Below are 18,498 nucleotides of genomic sequence, written 5' to 3' on the forward strand. Positions count from 1 at the left end.
TGCATATCTATCAACAATTGGATCTATAAATAAAATGAACAAGTAGAACAGAAACAAGTAGACTCACAGATACAGAGAACTTTTTGTTGGTTGCCAGATGAAATGGATGAAAAAGGTGAAGGGATTAAGAAGTACATATTGGTTGTTAGACTGACAAACCTCAAAGGGAAGGGAGGAGGGCGGGCAGGAAAAGATAAACCAAGGAACTTATATGCATAACCAATGGACACAGACAATAGGGTGGGGAAAGGCAGGAAACGGTGGGAGTGGAGTGGAGAGGAGAGGGTCATTAGGGGAAAAAAGAGGGACATCTGTAATACATTCAACAATAAAGATAAGTTTTAAATAAATAAAAATAGAGAGAGAGGGATAGGGGTGTGTGTGTGTGTATACACATACATAATAAATAAGCCCAGCCGGTGTGGCTCAGTGGTTGAGCATTGACCTATGCACCAAGAGGTTGTCGGTTTGATTCCTGGTCAGGGGACATGCCCAGATTGTGGGCCGATCCCTGGTTGGGGGCATGCAGGAGGTGGCCAATTGATGTCCTCTCTCACTGATGTTTCTATCTCTCTATCTCTCTTTCCTTCTCCCTTTCTCTCTCTAAAAATCAATAAAGAGAAAAACTTAAAGTCTTTTTTTTTAAATGAATTTTTTTTAAATGTTTTTTTTTTAATGAGGCATTTAAGGCAAGTAAGAGTTTTATGTAAAATACATGATCTAATGCATAGAAAATAATGACTTTATACTGTAACCAGACATCAGTGAACAAGAAAAAAAACCATTGAAAGGAGAATATATATTTATATCTAGCTAACAATATAAAATAATGTTTTCTAAGAAATATCTCCTCAAAGTATTTATTCTGATATATTCTAATGCATAACTTATGGGTAGTTTTTTCATTTATTTTCTTCATGAATAGTTTTAAATGGACAAACATGCCTAATCTTTTCATTGTTAATCCTAGTTAGTGCTGCTGACTTGGCTCTAGGTAGTTGAAATAATATTTGAAGCACCATCAATTCTAAATATGACTGGCCTAAGTCATTTTTAGAGCAATAAATATAAAATTGGATTGAACTGAAATGCTATCAATTCTAAATTACCAAACCCTTCTCTTGGTAATTTTAGTTCTTGAAAAATAGAGTCGAAGTCTGGTTTTGCTTCACTGTACACTTTTTTTTCACTATATACTTTTAAGATCACCTTTAAAGCATCAAATTTATATTTTTCATACATGCCTAGCAAAGTGCTTGGTACATAAACACTCACTAAATATTGAATGAACAAATCTACAAAATAAGAATCCTGATAGTATTTGTCAGCTACTTTCTCTGAGTGATAGTTCTATGCTTAGATATCAAGCCAATAATGAGCTGGACAGAAATAGGGGCTCAGTAAATATTTGTTGAGTTTAATTCACATAGTTTTAGAAAAGGAGAGGATCTTAGAGATGATTCACCTTCTGGTAATTGCTCTCTGCTCTATGTTTACAGTGCTTTTTGCATTAATTTATTTATTATTTATTTTGGTTGTCAGATGATCTTTTTTTTTTTTATCCTCACCCAAGGACATTCTTTCCATTTTTTTGTTCAGATAGAGTGGGAGGGAGAGAGAGGAAGGGAGAGAGAGAAACATCGATGTGAAAGGGACACATCGAGTGCTGCCACCTGCATGACCCAACCAGGGCCGAGGACAAACTGCAACTGAGGCACATGCCCTCAGCGGGAACCAAACCCGGGTCTCTAGGGACCGCAGGCCAACGCTCTAACCATTGAGCAAAACTGGCCAGGGTGTCAAATGATCTTTAATTGAAACATTTTCCTTTGTAGCTCTTAACCAGCTGGGCATTCCATTGCACCGCTATTGATGTCATCTATGATGTCATGAGGGTGGTGGCCATCAACATTGCAGCCAACACACTGGGCAGTCCCCAGGATCTCCTTAATGGTTCCGGAGAGGTCTCTAGCTGAAGATCAGAGCTGCATCTGTCCAGCAATGTTGACAATCTCATCAAAGGTGATAGTTCCACTATACTTAATGTTATTTTGCTTCTATCTGTCTCCTGGCGGTTCTCTGAGGGCTTTGATGATCAGGACAGAGGCAGAAGGCACTACCTCAATCTGGCCCTGTCTGTCCTGAATGGTTAGTTACACTAATCCTGAGACCCTTCCAATCACTGATTGCTTTGACGATGTCATCACCAAACTTTTTTGGAGACAGGCCCAGGGGGCCGCTCTTGGGGGCCAGCGCAGATGTGGCACTGACCTCCCCACTGGTGCACCTCAGGTGTACAGCTTTGATCTCATTGGGGTCAAACTTTGGCAGCATGGTGGAGGTGGCTGGTGTCGGATGAACTCGATTCAGGACGACCGAAGAAAGTTGCACCGAAGCCTCCTCCCTGCCACAAGTTCTTTTTGCATTTACTGAAGCACATGTATCAGCAAATACTTATTTACCTTTTCTCCTTGTGAACTCCTTGAGGCAAAGACCTTATGATGACCACCTTCCCCACATAGCCTGATGCTTGGCAGGTTCTAGGCATTGGGATGCTTCCTGAGTGAGTGAGCAATGCCTGCTGCCAGAATGGTAGCCATTAGTCACATGTGACTATTTAAATTAATTTGAATTAAATAAAATTTAAAATTTATTTTATTTGTCATACCAGCCACATCTCTCATGTTCAGTAACAACATGTGGCTACCATATGGGACAGAACAGAGAATATTTCCATCATTACTGAAAGTCCTGTTGGGCAGTGCTGGCTGGACTATTTTTCTCATGTCGTTCATGTTTTCAAATCAAAGCATCAGAAGCAGAACTGGGATTAAAACCTGAACCTTTGCCCGGCAGGTGTGGCTCAGTAGATTGAGCGTCATCCTATGGACTGAGAGGTCCCAGTTCGATTCCTGGTCAGGGCACATGCCCGGGGTTATGGGCTGGATGTGCGGGAGATGGCAGATTGATGTTTTTCTCTCACTTCGATATTTCTCTCTTTCTCCCTTCCTCTCTCTCTAGAAAATCAATAAAAAACATTTAAAAAATAAATAAATAAACCACCTGGAACTCCTAAATTAATGTCCATTATTGTTAAGTCATAACTCTTGATTCATTTCAGAATTTCAGCTGTTTGTAGCCCTAAGAGCTAGTGATACTGTGGGAAGCATGGTCTTTGTCTTATGATTGCCATATAAGCTATTTTATTTTTGTATTGTAATTGGTCCACTTACATGTTCTATAACAGATTTAAAATGTACCTGGAAGTTTCATATCTCTGGTGTAAAAAAAGAAAATAACACTAATTTTAAAGATTTTTCCAGGCCTGGCCTGTGTGGCTAAGTGGATTGAGCACTGCTCCATGGACTGAGAGGTCCTGGTTCGATTCCCAGCCACAGCAGGTCTGTATTGTGGGGTAGATCCCCAGTTGAGAGCCTGCAGGGGACAGCCAATCAATGTTTCTCTCTCATTGATGTTTCTTTGTTTTTTTCTTTATTGATTTTAGAGAGAGAAGAAGGGAGAGGGATAGAGAGACAGAAACAATGATGAGAGAGAGCACTGACTGGCTGCCTCCCGCATGCCCCCACTGGGGATTGGGCCCACAACCTGGGCATGTGCCCTGATTGGGAATCAAACTGGTGACCTCTTGGTGCATGGGTCAACGCTCAACGCTCAACCAGCCACTGGTGTGGCTGGTGAGCCACACCAGCCGGGCATTCTCATTGATGTTTCTATCTCTTTCTCCCTTCCTCTCTCTCTCATAAAATCAAGAACACATATTTTAAAAAATAAATAAAATAAGATGTTTCTGTCTCTCCCTCCCGTCTTCTCTCTGTAAAAAAATCAACACATTAAAAAAAAAAATGCTTTACAGGTGCCTAGGTAAATGCAACATTATACTATTCTGGTCTTGTACCAATTTAATGAGAAAATTATCTGAAGAGGTTCTGGTTTAATTGTTGCTCTTTGGTTTGGTTTCTTTAAAACATTTCTCTTTGGCTTGCCCATTTGTAAAAATTATTTGGTCTAAATCAACAGATCAGTTTCAGTTTGTTTTGTTTGAACTCTTAAAACATTTCCTTTTGCCCTGGCCAGTTTGGCTCAGCAGTTAGAGCATCAGCCCGCGGACCAGAGAGTCCCAGGTTTGGTTCCTGCTAGGGGCGCGTACCTCAGTTGCAGTTTGTCCCTGACCCCATGGGGTTGTGTGGGTGGCAGCCAGTCAATGTGTGTCTCTCACATGGATGTTTCTCTCTCTCTCTTTCTCCCTCTTTCCTTCCCAGTCTATCTGAAGATAAATGCAAAAATGTCCTCAGGTGAGGATAAAGAAAATTTCCTGTTTTTTTAGGTCATCGGTAATTTCTAAAATGCTCTTAGAGAAAGAGCTTTATTTTCTACAACTTCTATAATGTATTTGTTGGTGCAATTAGCATTTAGTGTTCTCTGGAAAGAGAAATCTAGTTCTGCCTGATAGGAGTAGTTATAAACAGGTGAGGAAGTGATCATTCCCAATGTCACTCCAACATTAGATCAAAGGCAAAGGAAGGAAGGACCAAAGGGGAGTTTATGTGTCCCCTAAATGCTATCAGTCTAGGGCACTTAGGAGAGCACTCTTGTTACTAAAGAGCTCTTCATAATCACTCTAGTTATGTCCCGACTAGAATGAGGTTGTTGAATAAACACTGTAATTTCTTATAGAATAGTATACAGTTTAATGTTTGTTTTTAAGAACCACAAAGGCAATTTACCTTTTTTTCCGTAGAAATTTGAAAATGGTAACAAAAGCTAGTGATGAGGGAGATCAAGTTTTAGAATTAAAGGAGGTATGTCAGACAGTAATCTAGTTCTTTCCTTGAAAGCCTTTATTCTTCCATCAGGCAATTAAATGCCAGTCCTTAGGTATCAGTAGCATCCTGATTTAACCACAGGACAAAGAAAGAGGGTGTGTTTTTACTGCCATATTTCCTTCTATGTGAAATTCAAAGGTTTTTGTTTGGCTGGGAATGTTATTCAGACTCCTACCTCATTCTCCTATAATCATTCCTCAGTAATTCTAGTCTAGTTTGCTTTTAAGCAACAGAAAATGAAAGCAAGAATTTGATTTAACATTCTTAGAATATATGCTTTTCCAAACAAGCCAGTGTAACAGTGATTCCCCCAAATGAATAATGTATAGAAAAAAGGGTCATGGACTTCCCATGTTAATTTATTATAATCACAAGGTTTCCTAAGTGAATATTACACATAAAATTAGATATCTTATAACTTATATATAACTTTTATGTAATTATAAGACAAAATAAATTTACCAAATAAATACAATATAATATTCTAAACAAATGTTTCAAATTAACTACAATAATTAAATGTTTATTCATTCAACAAACATTTATTTGAGGATCTACTCTATTCCAGCTAGTGCAATAAACACACCCCACATTTTGGTGGCTTTAAAATTAAATGCTTCAGTGAAATAAGCAGTCACACAAGGACAAATACTATATGATTTCATTCATATAAGATGCTTGGAGTAGTCAAATTCACAGAGCCAGGAAGTAGAATGGTGGTGGCTAAGGGCTGGGGGAAGGAAGGAATGGGGAAATATTGTTAATGGGGACAGAGTTTCAGTCGGGAATGATGGAAAGGTTCAGGAGCTGGACGGTGGTGATGGTTGCAAAACAATGTGAATGTACTCATACCACTGAACTCAACACTTAAAAATAGTTAAGATGGCCCTGCATGGGTAGCTCAGTTAGTTAGAGCTTTGTCCCAACACGCCAAGATCGTGGGTTCGATCCCTAGTCAGGGCACGTAGAAGAATCAACCAGTGAATGCATAAATAAGTGGGACAATAAATCAGTGTTTCTCTTTCTCTCTCTCTCCATTCCTTCCTCTCTCTCACTCTCTAAAAAAAAAATTAATTAAAAAATAGTTAAGGTGGTAAATTTCGATATATGTCTTTTACCACAATTTTTTTAATTAATTTTTTAAAATCACATACAAAGCCCTGGCCAGTAGCTCAGTTGGTTAGAGCATTATCCCAATATGCCAAGATTGTGGGTTTGATCCCTGGTCAGAGCACATACAAGAAGCAACCAATGAAAGAATAAATAAGTGGAACAACAAATCGATGTTTAAAAAAAAAAATCACACACACAAAAATTAAATGCTAATTTCTTACAGACCAATGTCCTGATCAGTGGGTTTGCAAGAGTGATTTTAGATGGTTCTGCTATACGCTGCTTATAGAAAGACCCAAGCTGATAGAAGCTTTGTCATCTTCAACACCTGGTTTCCAAGGCCATCTTGACATCAACATTCAGCCATTAGAGGGGGGAAGAGTGAAAGGATCACATGCAGGAGCTTTGTATGGACCAGGCCTGGAAGTTGCACACATTCCATTGGCTGAAACTCAGTCTTACAGCAACAACTAATTGCAAGAGAGTCTGGAAAGTCCAATCTAAATCTGAACTCAAGAAGAAGAGAAACTAGCTTGGCGTTGACCTAGCACTCTATGCCACAGTCCACCAGTTTGGTTATCAAATAACCGATAACCCCTCATTCCCAAATAATCCACTCACTCTCTCCCTAAGAGAGATTGCCTAAAATCTCACCCACTCACCTCATCAAGTTCAAAGTACAAGATCCTCGGGTAACCACACAGGCTTCTCCATCATGTCTGAATATAATCCCACATCATCTTGTGACCTGGTAATTCTCAACCAGGGGTGATTTTCCCCCCCAGAAAACATGAGGCAAGGTCTGGAGACATTTTGATCATCACAACTGGGAAGGAGGGGATGCTTCCGGCATCTAGTGGGTAGAAGCCAAGGATGCTGCTACCCCCTACAACGCACAGGGCAGATCCCACAATGAACAATTGGTCCAATGTGTCAGTAGTACCAGGGTGAAAAACTCACTGTAACCTGTAAACTAACATGAAATCTTCCTCAAGCACACCCAAGATGGATGATGAAGCAAGTGTATTGCAGTAAACACTTCCAGGTGGGAAAGAGGAAAAGGGAAACACCGGCCCTCCGCGAAGACGAAATTCTGCATGGACTTACTGGGATGACCCAGAACTGGCAGGCCTCGTTTCTGCTTTCTCCACGAAAGCCCCTTGTTCAGTGTCCTCTGCGGTCACTGACTCTGCCCTCCGGAGTTTTCCCTGTAAGCCCACAATGAAGTGAGTGTTAGTAAGCATGAGTTCTTTGTATATAGTAACACTTTTAATACAGGCTCATGATTTGTTTAGCACTTCAGTTCCTCAAGAACTGAAAGACCTGATCTACTTGCATCTCATCAGTTTCATATGCCAATAACACTAAAGTTCTTTCCTATAGATAATTCTCCATATTGATTTATTTCTTTGCTTTTTCACCCTTATGCTTTTTTTCTCAACGTAAAGGAAGGGCCATCAGCCCTGACCGATTTGGTTCAGCGGTTGGAGCGCTGGCCTGCGGTACAGAGAGACCCGGGTTCGGTTCCCGCTAAGGGCACGTGCCTCGGTTGCAGTTTGTCCCCGGCCCTGGTTGGTCGTGCGGGTGGCAGCCACTCGCTGTGTCCCTTCACATCGATGTTTATGTCTCTCTCTCTTCCTCTCTCTCCCTCCCGCTCTATCTGAACAAAAAATGGAAAAATGTCCTCGGGTGAGGATAAAAAAAAAAAAGAAAGAAAGAAAGAAAGGGCTATCAGATTTAAATGTGAGGGCTACACCCCTAAATCTAATCTCGGCTGCATGGCCTAGTTTTAATGGGCTCATGTGGCTCAAAAGCTTTTTCCATTTTATTTCTTATTCTTTGCAGTATAGAATAGCTGGTTTCTTTAATCCCTTGAAGCTCCAAATTTTCTGCACTCTGTATTAATTTTCTTTTATTTGTGCAAACCTGCTTATTATTGTACCAGCTCATTTCATTTTTCTAATATCTTGCTAAATGCAGCTAGTAAGCATAACCTACTAATGTTCCATTTTCCAACCTCTTCTAGAACTATGGGCTTTGTACGCACCAACCGTCTTACCAAAAGTCGTGCCACAAGTTTCCATTTTCCAGTTCCTAATAATAGTTTCTTTGCTGTCTACCTCCTGCCTGAATAGCTTTAGAGTTTTACAACAGCACCCTACTTCTCTAACAATTTCTGTATTAAGGTAATGCTAGCTGTTGTGACAAACATACCTCAAAAGGTCACAGTAAAAGTTTGTTTCTTGCTCATATAACAGTTCAGTGTAAGTGCCCCTGGTCAGGAGTGGAGGAATGAGGGAGTAATTAGCCACACAGTCACCTAGGGACCCAGGCTCATAGAGTCTCTGTCCTCTTCAATATGTAACTTCCAATATTTCCCTTGACATCAAGTTCCAACCAGCAGACGCCAGAGGAAAGGGAAGTGACTGATGTTAACTAAGGTAATGATGGTAATCATTTTGTTGTACATCTTGAATTAATGCAATGTTATATGTCAATTATATCTCAATAAAAGGGGTGGGGAGTGGGGGCGCAGTTTACTGCTGGTGCTGGCAGTTCTCCACGTGCTGACTCAGTGATCTGGGCTGCTTCAGTCTTGTGGCTACTACATCTTAACCCAAGGTTTCCTCCATGACTATCATGGAAGGAAGAGGAAGTCTAGAGAACTGCTCAAAGGCTTTTCACTGTCTCCTCCTGGAGTGACACATTACTTCTCACATGTTATTGGTCCCACTTAACTACGGGGGATCCAGAAACGTAAACTCCCTCATGCCCAAGAAGTAAAGGAGGACTAGATATTAGTGAATACTAGTAGTGTTTGCCACAAATGATGTGACCTTGAAATCCGCAGCCTGTTGACTTCTCCTCCTCCTGCCCTTCCAAGGGTTTCAGAAGTACTGAGTTGTCTGACTGATATCCCTTTGTTTTTTTTGTTTGTTTGTTTGTTGTAGCTCTCTGTCTTCTCACCTCCATCCACTCTCTACCCTTCTGTGCCTTCCTCTGTGCCCCAGGAGGGCATGCTCTAGGAACTTCATCTTCCAGGTTCCATTGCCCTCTGGTTTGGGTTGGTTTGGGATAATGGGAGGTAATACCAGACTGTGGGTCCTTTACCCTGTCCTGTAAAGAGTCCTTTCATTAAACCTTTTTTATTTAAACACTTTGAGTACTCAGTGTGTTTCTTGCCTGGACCTTGACTCATCCAAGGTGTTTAATAATTGAATAATGAGTCTAAAAAGGAATACTAGACTTTCCCCCTACCTCCAGGTTTACTGCAGCTGGAGATCTTTATAAAATGCAAATCTGGCCCTGGCCAGGTGGCTCAGTTGGTTGGAGTGTTGTCCCGTACACTAAAAAGTTGCAGGTTCGATTCCTGGTCAGGGCACATACCTAGGATGCAGGTTCAATCTCCAGTCAGGGTGCATATGGGAGGCAACCTTCACACATCATGTTTTTCTCTCTCTCTGAAATCAATAAAAGCATATCCTGGGGCGAGGATTTAAAAAAGATAGCAAAATCTGAACACATTATTCTTCTGTTTTAAAACTTCCATGGCTCTTTATTATATCCCTGTCACCACACCCCCCTCTAAATTGCAGCCAGACAACTACTTTCAGTTCCTCCTGCAACAGTCTCTCTTCCTCTGAGCCTTTGCACATGCAGTAGCTTCTTCCTGGAAACCGCGCCCCACCCCCACTCTCATCATTCAGACATCAGCTCAAATGTCACTTACCCCAGAAAGTCTTCCACAAACCTACTTTTCTGGTTAGATGTCATTAGATGCTTCTGCAGCAGCCTCAATTTACCATCACACACACACAACACAGGGTCACACTGTACTGGAACTGCCCACTTCCATGTAGAACAGGCTCTGCGTCTCAGATCTCCATGGCCTAGAAGGTACTTGGCACCTAACAGGCACTCAATGAATCTTGGATGGTCCCTGAATGTCATTTAAAAAGCTTGAAGCCTTATTCTTTAGCTACCGTCCTCTCTCTTTTCATTCAATGACAAAAATCAGAAAAAAATAATATTTAGTTACCCACTCCTCATTACTACCTTCCATTTACTTTTCAGACCATTCTAATCTTACTTTGCCCCCACGATTTATGGAGACCTCTCCTGCCAAGATTATCAATGACCCATGAGATCTTCAATTTAACAACTTCTTTCCCATTGTAGGAGATGAAACAATTTTTCTTCTACCCATCTAAATTCTTCTGGCTGCAATCAAATTAACATGAGAGCCCTGGCTGGTTTGTCTCAGCGGTTGGAGCGTTGGCCTGCGGTCCAGAGAGACCCGGGTTCGGTTCCCACTAAGGGTACGTGCCTCGGTTTAGTTTGTCCCTGGCCCTGGTTGGGTTGTGCATGTGGGAGGCAGCCGCTCAATGTGTCCCTGTCACATCGATGTTTCTCTCTCTCTCTCTCTCTCTCTCTTCCTCTCTCTCCCTCCCACTCTATCTGAACAAAAAATGGAAAAATGTCCTCGAGTGAGGACAAAAAAAAAAAGAAAATTAACATGAAAGATTAACAGGAAAGAGTAACCACATTTATTATGTATGTACAGACAGGGTTCCATAGAATACGTGACCCTGTGGACATATAGCACAGTTAAGAAGGAGGCAGGGGTCTGGGACTTCAAAGGGAAGGTAGGTGAGAAAGAGCAAACCTTTGATAAAAAATTCCTGCCCAGCCACCCAGAAACCATGAGACACAGAGGTTGCTAGGTTCCTCGCTTTCTTTCATACTTAGCTCCCTTCCTTTAAAGGGGTTTCTCTAACTGAATTCCTTTAGGCAGGTAAGGGGGAGGGTCAAAGGTTCTTTCTGAGTCTTTTGTTTCTTAAAAAATAACCAGCTTTCCCTGCTGGTGTGGCTCAGTGGATTGAGGTAGGCCCATGCACCAAGAGGTCACTGTCCAGACTAGGCACATGTTCTGGTTGCCGGCTCAATCCCTAGTGGGAGGTGTGCAGGAGGCAGCCGGTTGATGAGTCTCTTTCATCAACGTTTCACTTTCCCTCTCCCTCTAAAAAAATCAATAAAAATATATTTTAAAAAAATAATCAGTTTGCCCGGCAGGTGTGGCTCAGTGGTTGAGCGTCGACCTGTGCACCAAGAGGTCACCAGTTCCATTCCCAGTCAGGGCACATGCCTAGGTTGTAGGCCTAACCCCCAGTAGGAGGCATGCAAAAGGTGGCCAATCAATGTTCTCTCTCATAGATGTTTCTCTCTCTCCCTGCTTCTCCCTTCCTCTCTCTAAAATCAATTAAAAAATATTTTTTAAACCAGTTTAAAATAATATCCTAAATGACATAAATTGGGGTGGCAAACTCTGCTTCCTCTCACAGTCCAAATCCTCCAGAATTGTTCTGCAGCACTTTCTGGAAACTTCTTCCTCTGCTCTCCATGGATCATGGAAAGATTCTCTCTCTCTCTCTCTCTCTCTCTCTCTCCCCCCCCCCCCCCCCCCTCATCTGTTTGCACATCTATGTTATCCTCCATTCATTTATAATCCCCCCTCGCTGGTCTTATTGTATCTCTGTTCCCAGCATACTGCCAGGCACATAGTAGGTCTTAGTAATTATGAACACCAAATGATTACCTCTTTCTTGGCTTCCAGGCTATCTTTCTTGAGCTCTTTCTCTGACTGTTCTCAAGCTCCTTCACAAGCTCCTCTTCTTCTGACTACCCCTTAAATGTTCTTCAGAGTAACTCATTTTTATTTACCGTTGGGGCTCCAGCCACCGGGGAATACTCTAATTCCCAAATGCCTGTTTTCAGTCACCTTTCACCTGCCAAGGCTGCCCTTCTCTCCCGGAGTGTCTCTCAGATGGTTAAGTACTCATTATCTCTTCCATTCCCAACCTGCCCTCCTCCAGTTTCCAAAGCTCATTCAACGGAAGAAACATCTATCTAGTGGTCCAAATTATAAATCTCAGTGTCCCCTTAACTCTTCCCACTGCCTTTTCCCCTTGTCCTGCTGGGCCACCAGTTTTATCCTCTATGGAACCCCCAGCACCCAAATCCTAAACTCTGCCGGTGGGTCATCTATTTCTTCCACATGAAACGCCCCTCCTCCTTTGTTCCAAATCCTGGTCATTCTTTGAAATTCAGAACACTGGTAACTTCAATTAATCACTTCCTCATTTGAGTTCTAGACAAATTGCTTCTTCATTCTGAAGAAACACACCTTGATGCTAGGTTTTGTTTTCTAATGACTGATTTACACAAGGTTCCCTCACTAGATTTTAAATTGTCCACGGCAGGCTTTTGTCTTGCTTTATCATTAGGTCTAGTCAGTGACTGACATTTTAGGCTATTAACAAAATATTTTCATATGGCCCAGCCCGGTGGCTCAGTTGGTTGGAGCACCCTCCCATACACCCAAGAAGTTACCTTCGATTCCCAGTCGGGGCACATAGCTGGATCTCGATCCCCGGTCAGGGCACGAACAGGAGGCCTGATCTCTCTCTCTCTTTCTCTCTCTCCCTTCCTCTCTCTCCAAAACTCAATAAATGTATCCTCAGGTGAGGATTAAAGGTAGGTAGGTAGGTAGGTAGGTAGGTAGATAGATAGAAAGAAAGATAGATAGAAAGAAAGAAATGCATGAGTAAGTGAGTGAGTGACCTGGGAACAAGAATCTCTACAATCACACCCTTTCAGAGATTACTGCGAGGGAATCTTTGAGTTAGGACAATAATAACTCAGTTTGAAAACATGAACGTCGCGTAACCAAGCAGGCAACGTACACAGAAGCTCCAAGTACCTGCCTATAGACAGACAGCAGGTAATTGCATTGCATCTTGGGAGAGTTTTCATGTTCAGGTTTCCGTTCTCGGTATGCACAGCCAAATCTGGAAAGGGAAGCTATTATTTTAACCTGTCCGTACTCTTTTATCCTGGGTGACGAGCATTAGCGGATAAACAAGAGCGATCGCCAGTAGCAGTCCAGAGCCTGGGCACGTGGTAGTCCCCCAATACATTTTAATGATTTTGTTTTTTCCTATCTCGTCCTCATTTTATGTTAGAAGAATTTTATGTGAATTGAATCCCTAAGGGAAATTGTAGTTTGGGGACTTCCACTGCATGAAAACAACGTCGTGGAGATTCTGGTGAATGCTGTTCACCCCTAACTCCCAGTCCCCAGGGGCCATCACGCGGCTGCAGGGCCGGCAGGAGGGAGGCGGGGCAACACGGAAAGAAAGGCGGAGGGGAAGCAGAAGGAAGCTCCTTTTCGGTCGGGTTCGCCTTTTTTGAACCCCAGTAAGCCGTGACGCCCTAACTGCCGTTCGCCTCGCTTCCCAGCCCAGCGCCGCCCGCTCCCCGTTTCCTCGCCCGCCCCCCCCCCCCCTTCCGCCGGGCGCTGCGCTGCCGGCCGCCGCCGCTGGGGGCGCCCGGGCAGCGGAGGAGTGGGCGGCGGTCTCCCAGCGTCGCCTCCCCGGCTCGCAGACAGGCGGAGGCGCGAGCTGCGCAGCCACACGGAACCCCCGCCCTGGCGAGCTGCAGTGCGCCCGCGGCCGCCACGCTCCGGCCCAGACTGCGGCGACAGGCGGCGGCCCCGGCCCCGCTCCCGACTGGCCCGCGGCGCCCCCCGGCCGCGCCCCCGCGCGCAGCTCGCGGCCTCGGCCATGGGGCTGCGCGGGCCCGGGGCTCGGCCGAGCTGAGGCGGCGACGGCCCTCGCGCCCCTGGGGGGCGCCCCCGCACCCCGCTCGCCGGCGCCTGGCTTTCATGATGATGAAGAAAAAGAAGTTTAAGTTTAAGGTGGACTTCGAGCTCGAGGAGCTCTCCTCGGTGCCCTTCGTCAACGGGGTCCTCTTCTGCAAGATGCGGCTGCTGGACGGCGGCAGCTTCAGCGCCGAGTCCCCCAGGTAGGCGCCCGCGCGTCCGCAGGGCCGGTGGGAGCCCGCACCTCCCGCCGCGGCCTCTGCCCCGGGAGCGCCTCCGTCTGGGGCCCCCTGAAACCAGACGGCAGTGGATCGATCTGCACAAAGTGCCATCTGGGCTCCTGCCCTCCCGATTCCAGATGCTTCCTGGGATCTGCTCTGCCCTCCTAGATTCTCTAGGAACGGGAGCAGCGGCCAGAAAGATGATGCTTCTGGTTTCTCTTAAGACGTTTCCGTACTTGTGAAATGCAAAGTGGAACTTGGGTTGTTAAAACTAACAAAAATAACCCCAAGCGCTTGAGCTCCTCGAGCGCCGGCTCGAGCAGAAGCCAGTGCCGAGCCTGACCCTCCTCGCGTTGGTTCCCGGGCCCTCGGCGCCCAGGGCTAGGCCTGGTCGGGCTGGACTTGAGGCAGGTGCCCCTTCGCTCACGGCCCCTGAGTTGCCCATCTTGAAGTGGCCACCAGTGGCCCTCAGGGTGGAGGACCTAGAACCAGGACGAGAGCCCAGACCCTGCCCCATGTTGAAATGAGCCACTGGGCACTCGAGGCGAGTGGTTGGCAGGTTGCAGAATAAAGTCAGGAGTCCTTCTTGAGTAATTTCAGGGTTGTTCGTAGGTTGACAGATTTACCCTAAGTGAAATGTACCTTAAGAAAATAGAAAATGTACAGCATTTTTAAGGTGAACTTTTAGGAAAAAGGAAAAAGGTTAATACTTAATTCTTACTGTTCGTAGACTTTATTTTTACCCTAAAAATATTCTGCTTTCTTTTTTTTTTATCCTCACCCGAGGACATTTTTCCATTTTTTGTTCAGATAGAGTGGGAGGGAGAGAGAGGAAGAGAGAAACATCAACAGGAAAGGTACACATAGAGGGGACGCCTCCCGCATAACCCAACCAGGGCCGGGGACAAACTGCAGCGGGGGTACGTGCCCTTAGCGGAACCCATCGCAGGTCTCTCTGGACCGCAGGCCGACGCCCTAACCGCCGAGCCAGACCCCCCAGGGCTATTCTGCTTTCTTTTTATCTGCTACCCCTATTAATAATGTAAAGGTCATAATGTCAATAGTTTGTGGAACTGGGGCCAGAAAAGTGTCCTTGGTGGCAGTATTGAAGCCAGAAATTGTAATGTCTTGTTGGCCAAAGTCAAGGATATATGAAGTACTGTTGATTCTCAGAATTAAAACATGCTCAGCTGAGGGTAGTTTTAAAAATTAAACTGTGCTGACAAATCTTTGGCCATTCAGCTAATTAATCATACTACAGTTGTTTTTAACACAAGTAAGAGAACAGTGTAACTTAGAATGGTGCAACAAATATTGTATCAGCTGTTAAGGTGTTGAAAGCCAAGTCAATTTTTGAATGTCCTGTAGGTACAAGTGACCGTCTCACTTTGAACCTTAGCCTGTGTTGCTGCAGGGTCCCACCCAGCACTTCTGGCCGTTAGACCAGGTCTTCTGGGCCAGTGGTGACACCTGGTGGTCAGGGTACTTCCCTACCACCTCCTTTCTCCCTGGGGTTATTGATTTGGCTTGCTTCTTTCAAAACAGTTAATCAGTTATTCTGGTGCACAAAATCATTTATTCAGCAAATATGTATAGGCTGGACCCTTCAAATATGTTATCTTATTTAATTCTCACAGCAAGACTATGATCTAGGGATTCTCATTTTGTGGATGAATAAACAGGCTCAGAAAGCGTATCTAACTTTCCCAAGGTCCCCACATCTGGTAAGTGAAATGCCAAGGTTCTGATACAGGTCTGTCTAATGTCAAACAGATTTATGCCAGATAAAGGAGAAAATTGTGTGCTCTGCTGAGTTGGGAGGTTCCTAATGGTTTTGACAGGCAAGGGGTATAATTTGATTTGTAATTTGCACAAGTTGGAAAGGAAAAAAAGTGAATATCTGCATTAAACTTTCTCTTCTGACTACAATTTTGACTTGTAATACAAGTCAGTAAAGTTAAGAGTAGTGTTCTGTATAAACAAACAAACAAACAAAAAAGACTCATATGATTTGGAGGGAAATGATCCATAATAAGGAACCTGTGCCTTGTTAGGTAGAAGTGGTTGATGTAAATAAAGCTAATAGCAAGGGTTTGGAATTAGGCAGATCTTAAGCTAACACCCAACTCTGCCACGGGAAACCTGGGTGGCTACTTCGCCTCCCAAAGCTTCCATCTGTAAAATAGAAACCACCACTGGCCTAGGGGTTATTGTGAGGATTTTGTAAGATCCTGTACCTAAAACAGCTACCATAGTGCTCTGGTACCCAATTAACATTTGAAGAGAACACCAGGAGCTTATCCAAGATGGTTTGCTCCCTTTAGATGTTGTACTTAACTCCCCTTATCCTGGACAACTATGAAAATTTTGGTTTCAATAGTATCTCATTTTACAAGGGAAAAGAAACCCTGAAATACCTCAAAGATGTGAATTATTTAAAAATTGCAAAACTTTCATTCTTAGGTGCCAGGCTAGGCAGTGAATCTCTAATTAAATGATAGATTTTCATTTTTTTAAAAGTCACTTTAAATGCTCTTATATAAATTAGTTCAGACTATCACATGTCTCCCATAAATATGAGATGAACTACATATCAGGCCCAAGACTGCTTTTCTTAGAAAGGCCTGCTTACAGTGTTTTTGCTGACACCTGGGAACTTGAATAGTCAGCGGTTCTCTACAGTGACATTAAACTTCAGAGTGGCTGACTGTGCCTAGACTACAGTGTGATTTATGCTAAATACTTTCTGGAAGTCTGTAATTTTGGTCTGTGCTAAGCAGAGGGTGCTTAGGTGACCAGCCCTTAAAATAAACCTTAGGCACCATGTCTCTGACAAGCTTCCTTGGTAGACAACATGTCTTGTCACAATTTGATGATGGAGTGACTGCATTGGGAGAGAACTCTTGAAAGCTTGCACTTGAGCCCTGGCTGGTTTGGCTCAGGAGTTAGTGTTAGCCCGTGGGGTCGTAGGTTTGATTCTTGATCAAGGGCACGTACCTGGGTTGCAGGTTTGATCCCGGCTCTTTTTGGGGTCATGCAGGAGGCAACCAATTGGATATGTCTCTCTCCCTCTCTCCCTCTCTCCCTTTCACTCTATCTAAAAAAATCAATGGAAAAATATCTTTGGGTGAAGATTAGCAAAAAATAAAATAAAAGCTCGCATTTGGTTTCTCAGGACTTTGCCACATGCACCTTTTTCTTCTGTTGATTCTGCTTGATTCCTTTTGTTGTAGTGAATCTTAAACATGAGTCTTGTGAGTCCTCCTACTGGATCACTGAACCCTGGGGTGGTCTTGGGGACCCCGGATGAATGAATCTACGTAAAATAATAATTTATTTTGTTATAGAAAAGCCTTAGAGGTACATAGGAAATCAAAATGTATTTGTGCAAAAATTCAAGATGCTGCTCATTCACTGTTCACCAAATACTGAGGATTTACCAGGTTTCTAAGCTTTCTTTCAGGGACTATGAGCAGTACAGCAAATATAAAGGCCATAAGGGGATCACCTCAATTTAATTAATTTAGATCATAGACATATAACTGCTTGACAGTAGGAGTATGATTTAGTGCCAGATCAATGGATCAGACAATATGTGAGTATCATTGAAATTCTGAAGCTAAAGAGTTTATTTGAAGCTGTAATGGTTACTGAAAACCTTACTAGCTTTTCTGGGTAGCATGCTGGGAGGATGAATTTGCATTGACAAGGAAGGGAGACAGATCCAGCTCGTCATCAATGGGAGTTGAGATCAGCCTGCTTACAGAGAGTTCACGTTGAACAGAAGCAGAAGGCGAAGACTTGACTGTCATTATAGTTTGCTTTCCACTGCTCACAGATAAGAGTTAGTCTAAGATTCTTGCAGTAAACTGTAAAGTGATTATGTTTTCGATGGAAAATATGCCTTATCTTTCCCTGTTCTTGGGGTACTGCTGGAATAAGCATTTCCGGAAGCCCCCACAGGAGGATGAGTTATGGTAGAAAGTTTTATTTTCATGGAGCAAAATCCCGGCGTCCAGTCATAGAAGTGTAGCTTGGGTTTCAGTAAAGCTAAAAGCAAAGCCAGTGTCCAGAGTTTCCTTTTCATGTTGGAGCTGGGTCCAGTTCAGCATCAGGCTAGCTGCAGTCCATCGGTCCATTGTGTGTGGGTTCACATGGCCATGGGCCATGGCAAATGCAGGAGCAAAGAGCCCCACAAGCCTAGAGTCACACAAGTGCCAAGAGCCAAGAGCACAAGAGATCGAACTCCTTTAGGGGGTTATGGATTCCAGATCTTTGGGCCCTTGCAGTGGCCACACCCATTCTGGCCAACCATCTCTGTCCCCAAGGGTGATGTGCAGGCAGCACCTTCCCTGTCACCCCAACTTTACTGGGCACACGGCTACCTTTCTTGTTTTTTTATCCTCACCCGAGGACATTTTTTGATATTTTATTCAGATAGAGTGGGAGGGAGGGAGGGGGAGAGGGAGAGAGAGAGAGAAACATCAACGTGAAAGGGACACATCGAGTGGTTGCCACGCACACGACCCAACCAGGGCAGGGGACAAACTGCAACCGAGGTACGTGCCCTTAGCGGGAACCGAACCCGGGTCTCTCCGGACCGCAGGCCGACGCTCTAACCGCTGAGCCAAACCGGCCGGGGCACGGCTATCTTTCCTTT

General features: G+C 44.0%; 1 protein-coding gene and 1 pseudogene across 2 annotated transcripts in view; one reads left to right on the plus strand and one right to left on the minus strand.

Annotated features, from left to right (window-relative positions):
• Positions 1-1,838: 1,838 nt before the first annotated feature.
• On the minus strand, positions 1,839-2,393 carry LOC118637636 (annotated as a pseudogene).
• Positions 2,394-13,591: 11,198 nt separating this feature from the next.
• FAM102B (family with sequence similarity 102 member B) overlaps positions 13,592-18,498 on the plus strand; it is a 71,477-nt gene continuing 66,570 nt past the window's right edge. For both annotated transcript variants that reach the window (XR_004960957.1, XM_036273353.1), the window contains exon 1: positions 13,592-13,820. Coding sequence is in view for 1 of the 2 variants with exons in the window: in XM_036273353.1 (XP_036129246.1) it covers positions 13,681-13,820 (140 nt within the window). In the remaining variant the exon portion in view is untranslated. The remainder of the gene's footprint in view (positions 13,821-18,498) is intronic.

The sequence above is a fragment of the Molossus molossus genome, unplaced genomic scaffold (assembly GCF_014108415.1).
Source record: "Molossus molossus isolate mMolMol1 unplaced genomic scaffold, mMolMol1.p scaffold_m16_p_20, whole genome shotgun sequence".
Taxonomy (NCBI): domain Eukaryota; kingdom Metazoa; phylum Chordata; class Mammalia; order Chiroptera; family Molossidae; genus Molossus; species Molossus molossus.